We start from the raw sequence: 18,672 nt of genomic DNA, 5'->3' as shown, positions 1-18,672 counted from the left end.
TGTCAGATATGATCTCCCAATGCTGAAGCCATATTGACTATCCTTGATTAGTCTTTACCTCTACAAATGAAGATTAATTCTGTCTCTTAAAATTTTTCCGAACAGTTTCTGCCACCAATGTTAGACTCAGTGGCCTATAGTTTAGCCATATATCATTCTTTTTTATCATGAATATTGATGTAAAGTACTCATTTAAAACCTCACCTATATCTTCCAGTTCTACCCACAGCTTGCCACTTAGATCCTTAATAGGTTTCATTCTATTCTGGTTATCCACTTGTCCTAATTTTCTCATAAAATATCTTTGGATGTACCTTTATTTTATCTACCAGTGTTTTATCATGCCCCCCTTTGACATTCTAATTTCATTTTTGAGTAACCCTCTTGGGTTTCTGGAATACTGAGCCCTTAATATCTACCATAAGCTTCCTTTTCTTATTCAATCCTGTAAATCCTTCATGCAGAATTATCTGGAATGTTAGGTCCCAATTTTTGCTTTTACAGGCACAAGTTGGCCCCATGCTTTCACGATTTCCTTTATGAAAGGCTCTTGCTGTTTCAATATAGATTTTCCTACAAATAGCTGCTTCTAGTCCATTTTGGCCCAATCCTGTCTTCTAATGTTAAAATCAGCCTTCCCCCAATTCAAGTTTTTTTTATTTTTTGGCAAGCTTTATTTGTTTACAAGACTACCTTACGCCTTAGAACAAGTAATTAGGAATGTTAATAGAATGTTATAACTCATTGCACAGGATACTAAACACAAAAGTAGGAAGGTTAGAACATAGAACATTACAACACAGTACAGGCCCTTCAGCCCTCGATGTTGCACCGACCTGTCATACCAATCTGAAGCCCATCTAACCTACACTATTCCATGTACATACATATGTTTGTCCAGTGACGACTTAAATGTACTTAAAGTTGGCGAATCTACTACCATTGCAGGCAAAGCATTCCATACCCTTACTACTCTCTGAGTAAAGAAACTACCTCTGACATCTGTCCTATATCTATTGCCCCCTCAATTTAAAGCTATGCCCCCTCGTGCTCGCCATCACCATTCTTGGAAAAAGGCTCTCCCTGTCCATCCTATCTAACCCTCTGATTATCTTATATGTCTCTATTAAGTCACCTCTCAACCTTCTTCTCTCTAACAAAAACAGCCTCAAGTCCCTTTGCCTTTCCTCGTAAGACATTCCCTCCATACCAGGCAACATCCTAGTAAATCTCCTTTGCACCCTTTCCAAAGCTTCCGCATCCTTCTTATAATGTGGTGACCAGAACTGTATACAATACTCAAAGTGCGGCCGCACTAGAGTTTTCGATAGCTGTATCATAACCTCATGGTTCCGTAACTCGATCCCTCTATTAATAAAAGCTAAAGCACTGTATGCCTTCTCAACAACACTGTCAATCTGGGTGGCGACTTTCAAGGATCTGTGTACCTGGACACTGAGATCTCTCTGCTCATCTACACTACCAAGAATCTTACCATTAGCCCAGTACTTTGCATTCCGGTTACTCCGACCAAAGTGAATCACCTCACACTTGTCCGCATTAAACTCCATTTGCCACCTCTCAGTCCAGCTCTGCAGTTTATCTACGTCCCTTTGTAACCTACTACATCCTTTGTCACTATCCACAACTCCACCGACCTTAGTGTCGTCTGCAAATTTACTAACCCACCCTTCTACACCCTCATCCAGTTCGTTCATAAAAATGACGAACAGCAGTGGACCCAACACCGACCCTTGCGGTACACCACTAGTAACTGGACTCCAGGATGAACGTTGCTTAAAAATGTGTTGCTGAAAAAGCACAGCAGGTCAAGCAGCATCAAAGGAACAGGAGAATCAACATTTCGGGCATAAGCCCTTCTTCAGGAATGAGGAGGGTGTGCTAAGCAGGCTGAGATAAAAGGTGGGGAGAAGAGACTTAGGGGAGGGGCGCTGGGAATACGATCGGTGGAAGGAGGTTAAGGTGAGGGTGATAGGCTGGTGGGGGGGGGAGGTCGGGAAGAAGATTGCAGGTCAAGAAGGCGGTGCTGAGTCTGAGGGTTGGGACTGAGAAAAGGTGGGGGGAGGGGAAATGAGAAAGCTGGAGAAATCTGCATTCATCCTTTGTGGTTGGAGGGTTCCTAGGTGGAAGATAAGGCACTCTTCCTCCAGGCATCATGTTGCCATGGTATGGCCATGGAGGAGGCCAAGGATCTGCATGTCCTTGGCAAAGTGGGAAGGGGAGTTAAAGTGTTCAGCCATGGGGCGGTTGGGTTGGTTGGTGCGGGTGTCCCAGAGGTGTTCTCTGAAGTGTTCCACAAGTAGGCAGCCTGTCTTCCCAATGCATAGGAGGCCACATCGGGTGCAGCGGATGCAGTAAATGATGTATGTGGAGGTGCAGGTGAATTTCTGATGGATATGGAAGGATCCCCTGGGGCCTTGGAGGGAAGTGAGGGGGGAGGTGTGGGTGCAAGTTTTGTATTTCTTGCGGTTGCAGGGGAAGGTGCCAGGAGTGGAGGTTGGGTTGGTGGGGGGTGTGGATCTGACAAGGGAGTCGCGGAGGGAGTGGTCTTTCCGGAACGCTGATAGTGGTGGGGAGGAAATATATCCTTGGTGGTGGGGTCTGTTTGGAGGTGGCGGAAATGACGAAGGATGATACGATGTATCTGGAGGGTGGTGGGGTGGTAGGTGAGGACCAATGGAGTTCTGTCCTGGTGGCAATTGGAGGGGTGGGGTTCAAGGGCAGAGGAGTGGGAAGTAGAAGAGATGCAGTGGAGGGCATCGTCAACCACGTCTGAGGGGAAATTGCGGTCTTTGAAGAAGGAATGGGTTGTTCGGCATTGGAATTGGTCCTCCAGGATGAACATTTCCCATCAACCACCACCCTCTGATCCAAACTGCGATATCTCACACAATCCCATTCCTCCACATTTTGTACAATAGCCTACTGTGGGGAACCTTATCGAACGCCTTGCTGAAATGCATATTCACCACATCAACCAGTTTACTCTCATCTACTTGTTTGGTCACCTTCTCAAAGAACTCAATAAGGTTTGTGAGGCACGACCTACTCTTCACAAAACCGTGCTGACTATCCCTAATCAAATTATTCTTTTCTAGATGATTATAAATCCTATCTCTTATAACCTTTTCCAACACTTTACCAACATCTCAAGTGAGGCTCACTGGTCTACAATTATCAGGATTGTCTCTACTCCCCTTCTTGAACAGGGAACCACATTTGCTATCCTCGAATTTTGGGCTTCAGTTAAACAGAAAAGTGCCGAGACTACATTTGGAGTACTATACAATATTGTGCCATGGACAAATTTGGTCGCCAATTTAAGGAAGATGTAAATACATTGGTAGCAGCTCTGAAAAGGTAATACCTGCATTGAACAGGGTATTTTATTCGCAAATGTTGAACTACCTAGGCTTGGATGTTTAGAAGAGTGAAGGTTGACTTGACATAAGATCCTGAGGGGTCTTGTTAGGATACATGGGAGAATCTAGAACTACCAATCAATGTTTAAAAATAAACAGCCACCCTTTTAATACAAGAATAAGAACATAGTTAGATTTGTAAAAGGCATTAAAGGTTACAAGGCAAAGGCATGAACATAGAGTAACTATACCAGCTGTGACCTTAAAAATGCAGAGCAGACCTGCTCCTGCTCCAAATTTGTATGTTCATGTGAATGGTTCATACGTTACTAGATTAGATTCCCTACAGTATGGAAACAGGCCCTTCAGCCCAACAAGTCCACACCAACCCTCCGAAAAGTAACTCATCCAGACCCATTCCCCTACATTTACCCCTGACTAATGTATCTCACACTTTGGGCAACTTAGCATGACCAATTCATCTGACCTGCACATCATTTGGATTGTGGGAAGAAACATACAGACACAGGGAGAATGTGCAAACTCCAGACAGTCACCCAAGGCAGGGATCAAACCCAGGTCCCTGGTGGTATGAGTCAGCAGCGCTAACCACTGAGCCACCGTGCCACCCATCTATTTACAGGATGTCTCCAGCAGTGTGACATTATTGACAGAGTGGCTCTGGGACAGTATTATTATTGACAGGTGAGTCTCCAGGTGTGTGTTATTATTGACAGCAGGACGCCAGGAGTGTATTATTACTGACAAGGTTTGTCTGGGCATGTGCTATTATTGACAGGGAGTCACTAGGAGTGTGTGATTATTGACAGGGAGTCTCCAGGAAGGTTATTATTGACAGTGTATCTCTAGGATAATGTTATTATTAACAGTGAGTCTCCAAGAATGTGTTATTACTGACAAGCTATATCTGGAAATATGTTATTATTGAACAGGTATTACGGGGAGTGTTATTTCAAAACGGTCAGTGGAAGTGTATTAATAGAGTCAAAGAGTCATGCAGTATGTAGATAGACCCTTTGGTAGAACTAATCCGTGCCAACCATAATCCAAAATTAAACCAGTCCCACCTGCCTGCGCTTGGCCTATAACCTTTCAAACATTTCTTATTCATGTATTTATCCAAATGTTTTTTAAATGTTGTAACTGTACCTGCATCCAGAACTTCCTCTGAAAGTTCATTCCACACACAAACCACTCTCCGTGTGTCAGCATTGTTTCTCTGGTGTTATTATTGACTTTGGGAATTAATTTTCATTGAAGCAGTCGATGTGATCTATATGGACTTCAGTAAGGCATTCAACAAGGTAACCAGTTCTCATGGAATACAGGGAGAACTAGACATTTGGATACAGAACTGGCTCAAAGGTAGAACAGAAGGTGGTGGTGGAGGGCTGTTTTTCAGACTGGAGTGCCACAAGGATCAGTGCTGTGTCCACTACCTTTCATCATTGATATAAATTATTTGGATGTGAGTACAAGAGGTATAGCTAGTAAGCTTGCAGAGGACACCAAAATTGGAGGTGTAGTGGACAGCGAAGAAGGTTACCTCAGATTACAACAGGATCTTGATCAAATGGGCCAATGGGCTTAGAATGGCAGATGGAGTTCAATTCAGATAAATGAGAGGTGCTGCATTTTGGGAAAGCAAATCTTAGCAGAACTTATAAACTTAATGGTAAGGTCCTAGGGAGTGTTGCTGAACAAAGAAACCTTGGAGTGCAGGTTCATAGCTCCTTGAAAATGGAGTCGTAAGTAGATAGGATAGTGAAGAAGGCATTTGGTATGCTTTATTGGTCAGAGTATTGAGTACAGGAGTTGGGAGGTCATGTTGTGGCTGTACTAGACATTGATTAGGCCACTATTGGCATATTGCTTGCAATTCTGGTCTCCTTCCTATTGGAAAGATGTTGTGAAACTTGAAAGGGCTCAGAAAAGATTTACAAGGATGTTGCTATGGTTGGGCAATTTGATTATAGGGAGAGGTTGGATATGCTAGGGCTGTTTTCCTGGAGCATCGGAGGCTGAGGGGTGACCATATAGAGGTTTATAAAATCATGAGAGGCATGGATAGGATAAATAGACAAAGTCTTTTCCCTGGGGTGGGGGAGTCCAGAACTAGAGGGTGCAGATTTAGGGTGAGAAGGGAAAGATATAAAAGAGACCTAAGGGGCACCTTTTTCACACAGAGGGTGGTACGTGTATGGAATGAGCTGTCAAAGGAAGTGATGGATGCTAGTACAATTGCAACAGTTAAAAGGCATCTGGGTGGCTATATGAATAGGAAGGGTTTGGAGGGATATGGGCCGGGTGCTGGCAGGTGGGACTAGATTGGGTTAGGATATCTGGTCGGCATGGACAAGTTGGAGCGAAGGATTTGTTTCCGTGATGTACATCTCTATGACTCAATGACTCTATGTGGACATCGTTAGTTAGGACAGCATTTATTATCCATCCCTAATTTGCCCAGATGACTGTTAAAAGTCAACCATATTATTCTGGACTGAAGTCATATATAGAGAAACCTCGATTATCCAGCATTTGATAAACCGAATTTCGGATTATCCAAGCAAAATCGCAAGGTCCCGATGCTTGGCTAACTATGTTCTCCAGCATTTAATTAACTGAACGAACTACTCCTCACCCTAGCCCTTTGGATAATCGAGGTTCCTCCATACAGGCCTTACCAGAAAAGGTTGGCAGATTTCCTTTCTCAAAGAGATTTAAAGAACCAGATGGATTTTTATTAATCAAAATATTGCGACAATTAGCCTACCTTGTGATCAAATTCAATCACCTAACCAAGATGGGATTCAAACCCATATGCCCAGAACCATCACCTGGGATTCTAAGTTACCAGTCCGGTGATAATACCACTTCTCCATTGAATCCCTTCAAGTGTGTGCAACTTGTCCCTCTCACTAACCGGATCACTGTCTTATGCTCCCTATCCCTCAGATTGAGAGACAAATACCAGAGGAAAGTAAGTCAGGAAGAATAAGATAAATGAAAAGTAATTAAGAAAACATACTAAAGCAACCATGTAAGACACAGAGATAGAGAGGAAAAGAAATATTTCAGAAAGAGATAAAAATAAAGACATGAAAGACAAAAAGTGAAATAAAGGTTTGAAAAGTAAAAGAGTGACAAGTAGATCAGATCTGATACTGGTGTTGTTTTAATGACAATTATTAAAACACTTTTTCATGTCCTCACCATTACCTTTGTTCCAGAGGGATGGTTTCACTATACTCACCTCCTCTTCCGAAGCTTTTTGTTTTCAGTTTTTAAGGAGTACACCTTCTTTGCAAAGAAGACAGTGAGCATAAAGAGGAGCAGGATCACCACTGCCGAGGAACCAACAGCTATACACATCACCTGGAACTCTGTGATGATAAATTCACATCGAATCCCTTTGTGCCAGATGTAGTCTTGAGCATTACATCTATGGGAAGAACAAATTGCTGTGTAAATATGAAAATTAACATTTGGGCTCCAGCCTCTTCCAGACTTGACAACGCTTAGGTGACTAATGACAAAATTATAAAATATATCTGAAATTATTATTGATTATAACCCTCTCAATAATTCATAATGGTAATTGCTGTGTGTGGGCGCTCCTCAAGCCCAAGGTGGTAGAGTCCAAAGGTTCAATGGTCCATTGAGAAGAATCATACCTATGTGATCTAACTAAAAGGCTCTTGATGTGGAGGTGCCACTGTTGAACTTGGATGGACAAAGTTAAAAATCACATTACATCAGGTTATAGTCCAACAGGTTTATTTGGAAGTATAAGCTTTCAGAGCTAGCTACCTGATGAAGGAACAGTGCTCCAAAAGCATGTATTTCCAAATAAACCTGTTGGACCAACCCCTGGTGTTGTGTGATATTTATAAGATTCTTGTTCAAGTAAACGACAGGAAATTTATTGTATTACTGCAACTGTTTACTGATCACGTGAGAAAGACTACTAACAGGCTCTGGAGCACATTAGCACTTAGATCACTCGAACCAAGTCCTTGTGACATCAACACAGTGGATGGTGCCTTATTGCATTTGTATTAACCCATTCAGACCCATATACAGCTGCCCTGATATTTGCAACCAGGTTGGGTGTGCAGAGTTAGGGGAAGATCCAGACTTTGCAATCCTAATCTTTATAAATAGCCAATTACATCGCATAATTTTGACCCAGAAATGTGTGAGTTGGATTGGCAATCCTGGAAGGTCCTAAGAGGTTATACAGTTCTTGATTCAGATTGGGTGGAAAGCTAATGTAGAGCTTCCAATACTGCGTATAAAGTTTAAAAGTAATTATTTAAACAGAAAATATTCCTCCTGCTCTCAAGACCTTAATCCTTCATTTTTTATGATCCATCCTTGCCAGCCTTGCCCTCACCCCTCATAGCCCCTCCTATCTCTTGAACATTCCTATGGCCATTTCTCATGTCCCTCGTACCCCATACGGTCCAATCATCCTTTCTTTATTGCAAAAGTATACTTTATTCACAAGAAGTCTTTATATACATACACAGATACTGAAGCATTTCTGTACAGCCTTTGCATATGAATAACAACAAAAATTGGAAATTTGGCATTCTCTGGAATTGTAATCAAAAGCCAATTTCCTACTTACACAGGGCTATATTTACAAACATCGAAGGCACTGAAAGGGTCTAATAATTAAATGGACCCCTATTAACTTCAGCAGAAAGACTTTAAGCAGGGGTTTTTCCCCATGGTGCTTTGGTGAAAGCTGCCAACAAGCTTTAGTGCGTCCCTTAGCACATAGTCCTGGAGCTTGCAATGTGCCAGTCTGCAACATTCGGTTGACGTCAACTCTTTTCACAGGAAAACCAATAAGTTTTGGGCAGGCCAAAGAGCACCTTTCACCATATTGATGGTCCTTCAGGTGCAGTCTCGGTGTGTGTCCCAGAGAACAGACCATAGAGCACAGAATCTGGCATCGTGGAGCTGCTCGGAACGAACCTCAACAAAAGCCATTGCATCTTTCTTCAGAATTCCTTTGCAAAGCACATTCCAGAATGAGGTTTGTCGCTAGCAGCTCCCCTTTCTTCCTCACAACTGCTTCGAGGACAACATGCAGTGGCACACCGAGACTGGGCGTACATGAAGAATCTCACAGTAAGTGCCCTTCTCACACCAAGTAAGTGCTTGTTGGAAAGTTCTAGTGATGAGGAAATCTATGAAATGACTTTGACAGTCTGCTCAGGGAACAACCCAAAAGGATCAACCCCTCCTTTTCCTGCAGGATCTCAAGAACACTATATGCTGACCACTTTCTGATGGACTTGTGGTCAAAGGTATTTTCCTTTACAAACTTTTCCTAGTGGGACTGATGAGACAGAATAGTCCAACCTTGGAATGTCCCTTGGCAACAAGGCCAAGCCTATCCTTCATTAGACTAGGGACAGATAGAACTACAGTATGTAGTGGCACTTAAGTTTGCATACAATGGGTCTACACACATCTTGATGCAGCCGCACACAAAGGTGGCCATCAGGGTGAAGTAACATTGGATATGTTCTTCCCCACCTTATCCAGAGTTTTATACATGGTGTCCCTTGGACCCAGTCCTTCTTTGACTTCCACTTTGAAGTGGAAGATGGCTCATGTGACTTCAGTGGTGCAAGCTCAGGGGATAGACCAGAATAGATCACTGCTCATTCTTTGCTGCCTTGTTTGTGTGTTGTATACAAGCTTTTGCCAAATCCATCTGGAAGGATGCAAGCCCTTAGGGGTGACTGTTCCAGGCAGTGGAGGCCTGCAGGTCAAAGCTTCCTTGTATATGGATGACATCACCATTTTCGGCTTGAATCTGCTGTCAGTGCACAAACTCATGATCATCAGTGACCAGTTTGAACTGGCTTCAGAAGCCAAGGCAAGAATGAGGCCATGCTCGTTTTGGGCCAACCGATCCTTTATGCCCTTCACCATCAGGACAGATGACCTGAAAGTGCTGGGCATATGGTTCAGAAGGGCTCAGGTCATGTGCCAAAACATGGGAGGTGTGTATCGCCAAGATGAGACAGAAATTATACAGATGGGAGCACTGCTTCATCTCCATTGCAGGTAAAAAAACCATCATTCATATAGTTTTTTATATCCTCTATGCCAACTCAACACAAACTCACCAAATGATGGTGGCTCAGTAGTCAGCACTGCTACTGCACAGCACCAGGGATTTGATTCCAACCTTGAGTGACTGTCTGCGTGGAGTTTGCACATTTTCCCTGTGTTTGCATACGTTTCCTCCAGGTGTTCTGGTTTCCTCCCACAATCCAAAGATGTGCATGTTAAGTCCTTTAGCCATGGGAAATGCAGGGTGAGAGGGATGGGTGGGATGCCTTTGGAGGATCAGCATGAACTCTATGGGCTGAATGGCCTGCTTGCACACTGTGGGTGTTCTATGAACACGCCTATTATTCAGCATGGGCATTTACCAGGAGGCATCACAACAGAAAATAAACTTCCCAGTTGATTGGTAGGTCACTCTTGCAAAAAAACACAATCTCATAATAAACAAGCCTCGAAGACAGTGACATTTCAAAATAATTGTTCTGAAAACAGACATTTCACTTAAGTGTTCAATGAAATATGTGAACAAACATTTCACTTATGGTTAACACTTCCCTCACTGAAATACTTAAAAACATTACATCAGTGAACATTTCCATTCATTAACAGATGGAGCTAACCATCAACAGGCACCCCATTGTGAAAAAAGTTTATCGAATCAATCATGCAGACCAATTCCTATAATGGTTTTATATTACCAGACACTTCCAAATGAGCGAGCATTTTAACTGCCTATTTTAAAACAGTTTCTTGATACATTTGCAGGTTTATGCATTTTTTTATACACTAGCGTTCCTTTTCACAGTCCCAAAGGACGCCTTATCTCTCCCAAAGCTATCTCACCTGCACCAAATGCATCCTGCCAAATCCAAAAGATTGAGAGATATATAAAACATTTCTTCAACATTTACCCCTCACACCTCTTCTCTTCCCTTTGCACCATGGTAGTGTACAAAATCCCATGCAAGGACTGCACAAAACACTACATCAGACAAACAGGAAGACAGTTAACGATCCGTATACACGAACACCACCTAGCCACGAAACGACACGACCAGCTATCCTTAGTAGCCACACACAGATGACAAGCAACATGAATTCGACTGGGACAACACTACCATTATAGGGCAAGCCAAACAGAGAACAGCCAGGGAATTCCTAGAGGCATGGCACTCATCCACAGACTCTATCAACAAACACATCGACCTGGACCCAATATACCGGCCACTACAGCGGACAGCTCGAACTGACAACCGGAAGCGGCAGAGACAGGCCACTATAAATGCCGGAGGAAACAGCACAGAAGCGCTTCACAGGAGGCTCCCAAGCACTGAGGATGTCACCCAGACAGGGGACGAAACGTTTGCAAGACAAATTCCCAGCTCGGCGAACAGAACCACAACAACGAGCACCCGAGCTACAAATCTTCTCCCAAACTTGGGATCTGGTTATGTAGGAAGAACAACAAGTTAGGAAAAGGTGGAAAGGTGGCTCACTATTTATGCACTATTTACGCCCAATCTTCCCTGATGTTAACTATCATAAAGGACACTTTTATCCCTGCCTGACTCCCAACTAGAAAGAATACCAGATATCCCCTTCACAAGAAAGATCCATGCCCCTAATGCCCATATCTGTAGGAGTGCCTCAGCTCATCAAAGGAGTATCCTGACCATCCAAAAGAATAGCACTGAGAAGTGGCCTGTTCAAATCTGGTCTAATCTCCGTACTCTGGGTTCCACACTCCAGGGATCACAAAATCCATTTTCAGAAAAAGCAGCTGGTCACGTACATGGCCAGATTTCTCCAGAAATTGGACATGCATGAAATATAAACTAGCCCCAAAATCTTCCCACTGTGAAAATGAAAGAGTCCAGGTGCAGGGATGAGAATTGTGGATGAGATTCCTCCCAGCATTCTTGCGAGAATGGGACGCTCTCTGAGCAGGCACAAATTGGGGCCAACATCTCCCCGCAAGTCTTTTTATCCATCGTACAATTACTGCTTTTTAAATATATATTTACATTTACCACTACTCCATTTTCCCCAAAGTCTTTACCAGTCTTCCAAGACTAAAGAGAACATATTTGGGGATAAGAATGAAACCTCCACATCATCTGGATACGTAAAGTAAGTTTGTTGGCTTGAAGGTAGTTTAATTGGACTGTCTTTCCGACAACGTGAAGTCTATGGTTCTCTCTTGAACTGGAGGGCCTTTAATCTCTTGTATTTTCTTTGTGGAGGAGTCAACAACGTATGATTATTGTTTATTGCTGTTGTGTGATCCCTGTTACATCAGCCAATTTCTTTCTTTGCAACATCCTAGGTTTTTGCATGTCATTTGTCTTTTCATAGTGGTGTCTTCCATGGAATTGCATTGACTACATACATCTTCAATTTGTGTTAATAGAATTTGGTTCTCTTTCCACTTCTTGAATAAGATAATTATTCAACTTCTTGAGTATTTTGGCCTTCCGTCTCCCCTCTCAGTGACTGGATGATTGGCGTAATCAGCTTGTTCACTTCCTTATTTGCAAAACCTAGAGATTCATTCTTACTTGTTATGTTACCCTGCCCTATTGTTGGGGATTCTTCCTTGGAAACTGGAGTGGTCAGGCATTTTACTTCAACTTGTCCCTTCACCTCAGCTCCGAGTGACAGGCTTGAAGTTGGAATAGATAGTTGTTCACTGTGCTGTGTGTCAAGGTGGTTAAATTCAGTTGCAGATGCTTCCATTGTCTGTCATAATACACCCTCTGAAGTAATGTAGATGATTCAGTTTCTGCCACTTTGCTTATAAAGAATTACAGAATTGCTACAGTGTGGAAGCAGGCCATTTGGCCCATCAAGTCTGCACTGACCGTCCCCTATCCTGTAACCCTACATTTCCCATGGCTTATCTACCTAGCCTGCACATCCCTGGACATCAGGGACAATTTAGCATGGGTAGACCACTTAACCTGGCCAGCTTTGGTCTGTGGGAGGAAACCAGAGCATCCACACCAACATTGGGAGAATGTGCAAACCCCATACAGACAGTAGCTGAGGGTGAAATCAAACACAGATCCCTGGCACTGTGATGCAGCAGTGCAATCCACTCATATGCCTTCTCAAACTTTGTTGCCACTTGGAATCTGAACTTTTTTGGTTCCAGGGAAAACAGCCCTCGCCTTTTCAACCTCTCCCTATAGCTCAAATCCTCCAATCCTCGCAACATCTTTGTAAATTTTTTCTGAACCTTTTCAAGTTTCACAACATTTTTCCAATAGGAAGGAGACCAGGATTGCACGCAATATTCCAACAGTGGCCTAACCAATGTCCTGTACAGCCGCAACACGACCTCCCAACTCCTGTACTCAATACTCCGACCAATAAAGGAAAGCATACCAAACGCCTTCTTCACTATCCTATCTACCTGTGACTCCACTTTCAAGGAGCTATGAACAGTTGGAAACATTTCAACAAAACCACTATAGTCACAGCTTTCTATCTCATTTACTATAGGAAACTATTTTTAACTCAACGAAACTAACTGCAGGGGGTTCTGCGTTTTGTTATGATGCTGTCATGAGCTTACAGAGTCCAGCAAAATCTTACATCAGTACTTTCTTGTCCTTTTATATTTTATGTTCTTCCACTTTTGAAGATAATTGAGAACCATTGCACATCTTTCTACTCAAATGTGAAAATCCTTGGCTGATAAGTTACGAATTAAGTTTTCAGTATTTAGTGTTGGAACTTTATTTGTGACAGGAGTTTAATGTTAAACGCAATGTCCGCTGAGCACATAATTGAATTTCTATTGTCTGTAAACAATGTTTTGTGATCCGAAGCTCACTAGCTGATAATTTTATGACATTAGCTCCTGTAGCCCATCTTCAAATTTGTAGATACACATTTTCATAACTAGTGTGCCAAATTGTTTGATCTGGTAATTTCCCCTGGGAAAATTTGAATTTATCTTCTCCTGAAGACTGTTCTTCCTCATTTATCTCTTTGCCTGGTTTTTTTTATTCCTTGCTTTTCTGTGGCTATGTCCTGCATCAGCTTATTTTCTGGAAGAGATCTACTTTCTTACTATAAAATATTTGATATTTTTATAACTTTTTACCTCTTTGAATGTTCTTTTCTCTCCAGCTTTAGCAGGAAGTATAGTGCCTGCAGGCTGTTTTACCCAATGCATTTTCTTGTCGGATTTGTCTTTTGTATTATATTGGAATAGATTTCAAATATCTCCTGTGCCAAGTTCAATCTTCTCCTTCATGAATTCATCTATTTTCATACCTGTGCTTCTGCCACTAACTGAAATGCTTTCACCAGATGAGGCATTCTTTACACTATAATACATCTAACAATGATTCCTCACTAATATCTACAACAATCCAGTCTCACTTGAACTTGACTATCATCATATCACTAGTCATAGAGTGAAAGAGTCATAGAGATGTATGGAAACAGACCCTTCTGTCCAACTCGTCCATGCCGACCAGATCTCCCAACCCAATCTAGTCCCACCTGCCACCACCTGGGCCTACATCCTTCCAAACCCTTCCTATTCATATACCCATCCAGATATCTTTTAAATTGTACTAGGCTCCACCACTTCCTGTGGCAGCTCATTCCATATATGCACCTTCCTAGGCATGAAAAAGTTGCCCGTTTGGTGTCTTTTGTATCTTTCCCCTCTCACCCTAAACCTCTGCCCTCTAGTTCTGGACTTGCCCATCCCAGGGGAAAGACTTTGTCTATTTATCCTATTCACGCCCCTCATAATTTTATAAACCTCTATAAAGTCATCCCTCAGCTCCAGGGAAAACAGCCCTCGCCTATTCAACCTCTCCAAATAGCTCAAGTCCTCCAATCCTCGCAACATCCTTGTAAATCTTTTCTGAATCTTTTCAAGTTTCACAACATTTTTCCAATAGGAAGGAGACCAGGATTGCATGCAATATTCCAACAGTGACCTAACCAATGTCCTGTATAGCCACAACATGACCTCCCAACTCCTGTACTCAGTACTCTGACCAATAAAGGAAAGCATACCAACTGCCTTCTTCACTATCCTATCTACCCGTGACTCCACTTTCAAGGAGCTATGAACCTGCACTCCAAGGTCTCTTTGTTCAGCAACACTCTCTAGGACCTTACCATTAAGTGTATATGTCCTGCTAAGATTTGTTTTCCCAAAATGCAGCACCTCGCATTTATCTAAATTAAACTGCCACTTCTCAGCCCATTGGCCCATCTGATCAAGATCCCGATGTAATCTGAGGTAACCTTCTTCACTCCACTACACCTCCAATTTTAGTGTGATTTGCAAGCCTATTAGCTATACCTCTTGTGTTCACATCCAAATCATTTATATAAGTGATGAAAAGTAGTGGACCCAGTACCGATCCTTGTGGCACTCCACTGGCCACAGGCCTCCAGTCTGAAAAACAACCCTCCACCACTACTCTCATTGAGCCAATTCTGTATCCAAATAGCTAGTTCTCCCTGTATTCCTTGAGGTCTAACCTTGCTCACCAGTCTCCCATGAGGAATTTTGTCAAATGTTGTTGAATGCCTTACTGAAGTTCATATACCGCTCTGCCCTCATCATTCCTCTTTGTTACTTCTTAAAAACACTTAATCAAGTTTGTGAGACATGATTTCCCATGTACAAAGCCATGTTGATTATCCCTAATCAGTCCTTGCCTTTCCAAATATATGTACATCCTGTCCCTCAGGATTCCCTCCAAAAACTTGCCCACCACCGACGTGAGGCTCACTGGTCTATAGTTCCCTGGCTTGTCCTTACCATCCTTCTTAAACATTAGCACCACGTTAGCCAACCTCCAGTCGTCCGGCACCTCACCTGTGACTGTTGATGATACAAATATCTCAGCAAGAGACCCTGCAATCACATCCCTAGCTTACCACAGAGTTCTAGGGTACACCCAATCAGGTCCTGGGGATTTATCCACTTTTATGCATTTCAAGACATCCAGCACTCCCTCCTCTGTAACATGTACATTTTTCAAGATGTCACCATCTATTTCCCTACATTCCATATCTTCCATGTCCATTTCCACAGCAAATACTGATGCAAAATACTCGTTTAGTATCTGCCCCATCTCCTGCGGATTCTTGCTGCCTTGCTGATCATTGAGGGGCCCTATTCTCTCCCAAGTTACCCTTTTGTCCTTAATGTAGTTGTAAAAACCCTTTGGATTCTCCTTCACTATATTTGCCAAAGCTATCTCAGGTCCCCTTTTTGCCCTCCTGATTTCCCTCTTAAGTATATTCCTACTTCCTTTATACTCTTCTAAGGATTCATTCGATCTATCCTGTCTATACTTGACATATGCTTCCTTCTTTTTCTTAACCAAACCCTCAATTTCTTTAGTCATCCAGCATTCCCTATACCTACCAGCCTGCCCTTTCACCCTGACAGGAATATACTGTCTCTGGAATCTCGTTATCTCATTTCTGAAGGTTCCCATTTTCCAACCGTCCCTTTGCCTCAGCTTTTGAAAGTTTTTGCCTAATACCGTCAAAATTAGCCTTTCTCCAATTTAGAACTTCAACTTTTAGGTCTGGTCTATCCTTTTCCATCACTATTTTAAAACTAACAGAATGATGGTCGCTGGCCCCAAAGTGCTCCCCCACTGACACCTCAGTCACCTGCCCAGCCTTATTTCTCAAGAGTAGGTCAAGCTTTGCACCTTCTCTAATAAATACACCCACATACTGAATCAGAAAAGTTTCTTGTACACACTTAACGAATTCCTCTCCATCTAAACCCTTAACACTAAGGCAGTCCCAGTCGATGTTTGGAAAGTTAAAATCCCCGACCATGACCATCCTATTATTCTTACAAATAACTGAGATCTACAAATTATCTACAGATTCATCTAGACACTTTGCTCGTTTATCGAATCTTACCCTATCAAGAGTCATATCTCTTCCAGGATTAAAATAATTGCCAAAGATTTCCAATACACCTCAAATTTTTCTGGTTTTTCAGATACCTCTTGGCAAACAATAATATAATCTACTATACATTTTTTAATTGTGTAGAGAAGTGCATATACTTGCTCAGCTTTTGTATTAATGTTCAGTTTAGAAGTTCTTAGAACGTCAAAATTGTTTTCTTCAGTGGTGGGAACATATGTATTTATGGATTATGAAAATTGAATTGTGAACACATTTGGATCCAAATGGCTAGTTCTCCCTGTATTCCTTGAGGTCTAACCTTGCTCACCAGTCTCCCATGACCAGTCTCACACTGGGACAGGCTTTTTCAAAGCACACCTTGAAGCTGTGGATGTTGCTGAAGACGTTTGTAAGGACAGACAGAATAGTTTTTCTTATTAAGTGTGAGAATTTGGAGTTGAAAGCAACACTCTCTACAGCTATCTCAGTGGGGTAGTTTCAAACAAATTAATAATGTTTCAATAATCAGGACTTTTAAATGTTTCTCAATTGAATTTGAAGATTTGCTATTGTACTGCATCTGTCAGCAATCAGATCTCATCAGCACGTGTTCAAACGAATTGTGAGAAATCAACTTGTTTGTCATTGAATTTAGTCCTTGCCTTACAGTGCGGTTTTTCTCCGTTCTGCCTAATTATTTTCCTCTAAATATAATAGGTCTGCAGAGCTGTACATGTCAAGACTCATAAGTGGGGCTGTAACTTTCCAACTCAGAAGTAAGAGTGCAATAAGGAAATAGACTGGATGGTGGGCTAAACTGATGGAAAACTCTCACCCATCTGAAACAACTACCATCAAAGAATCAAATGAATAGTGTGGAGCTCGAACCACTTGTGTACCAGAAGATGTAGAAGTGGCAGCTCTCCTTCTCTGAACAAACTATCAATGAAAAAATTCGTAGAGGACTGTGTTTCCAAGTATGTGATGTGCTGTCTTACGGACAAGATGGTTAAAATTTCAGCAAGCTAGAACACAAGCAACGTTGCCTGGTCACATCTCAAACTGCAGTTATTACTCTCAATAAGGTTAACACAAAGCAAACCCAGTTCTGACGAAAAGTTATCAACCTGAAACATTAACTCTGTGTCATTTCCAGGAAATATATCACATCCATAAACTCAAGGTACTGATTTAGGTCAATTTGGCTTTTAAAAGTGGACAATGTGTCGCTACAAAAGTTGCTGAAGGTCAGGTGACTACTGTTTATGATTTCTGCATGGAAAGAATTTAACTTATGAGTCAACCTGCTTCTGAAAATTTCGCAAATTAGAAATGAATGATAGTAAATCAAATGCAAATTTATTAATTTGCTAATTTTGAAACACTTATGAAGACAATACAAGTGTTGATCAGGTGGGTCATTGATCAAAGCTGACTTGAGATAACAGAGCTCATTGTTCCAAGAACTAGGCAGAATCACGTCAGTCTCGAAACTAACAAGAGGGCTATTTCTCCATCTAGAACAACAGAACCATGCCTGAACAACCAGTGAGAAAGAGATTTGTCTTCTCCTATAAAGAGTTGTCTCCACTGAAACTTGGCCACAATTTTATCTGAAAACACAAGTACGCTCATCCAAGAATCAGGGGATAAAACCTTCCAAAAAAGGCATCTTAAAGGAGTGAAATGCAAGCATTGACTTACTTCTAATACTTTTGTCAATAACCTAAATGTATGCTTGATCTCTGGAATCCATCTTTGTTTATATTGGAGTGTGTTTCTGTGCATGTGAGGAAATAAGTACATTTCATTGTATTTATATCTCGGGGTATTGTGTGAGTAAACATGATCTTTTCTTTCAAATTAAATATACTCAAAAGCCTACTTCATACTTATTATTAAAAATTACAATACACAAAAGGTTTAAAAAATTTCCTTCAAAAGACATGCCTTTTCACCCACCCAAGAGAGGTAAGAGGGAAGTTATTTGTTTTTGTTTTCCTCATAGGGTCAGTATTATGGCCTCTTAGCTGCCTATTTTCTCTTGATGAGACAGAGAATTGTCTACAATGCCCCACTGTCCCAGTTGGAAGCAAAGGAACCAGGGAAAACCATTCAGCCCTTTTAATCTGTTCTAACACTTAATTAGATCATTACTGATTTAAATTTTAATGTCAACTCTTACCCAACTAAACCCAGCAATGTTGATTAAAAAATCTAAGTTTTTTGTCATGCTACTAAACAAATGACCTCT

General features: G+C 41.8%; 1 protein-coding gene across 2 annotated transcripts in view; it reads right to left on the bottom strand.

The window, feature by feature from the left end:
* Positions 1-18,672, bottom strand: part of LOC140477020 (uncharacterized) — a 110,165-nt gene that overhangs the window by 29,097 nt on the left and 62,396 nt on the right. For both annotated transcript variants that reach the window (XM_072570125.1, XM_072570124.1), the window contains exon 3: positions 6,658-6,846. In XM_072570125.1, coding sequence (XP_072426226.1) covers positions 6,658-6,846 — 189 coding nt within the window. The remainder of the gene's footprint in view (positions 1-6,657; positions 6,847-18,672) is intronic.

Source organism: Chiloscyllium punctatum, chromosome 5 (genome assembly GCF_047496795.1).
Source record: "Chiloscyllium punctatum isolate Juve2018m chromosome 5, sChiPun1.3, whole genome shotgun sequence".
Lineage (NCBI taxonomy): Eukaryota > Metazoa > Chordata > Chondrichthyes > Orectolobiformes > Hemiscylliidae > Chiloscyllium > Chiloscyllium punctatum.
Note: the sequence above shows the minus strand (reverse complement) of the source record. Positions and strands in the feature narration are given on the sequence as shown.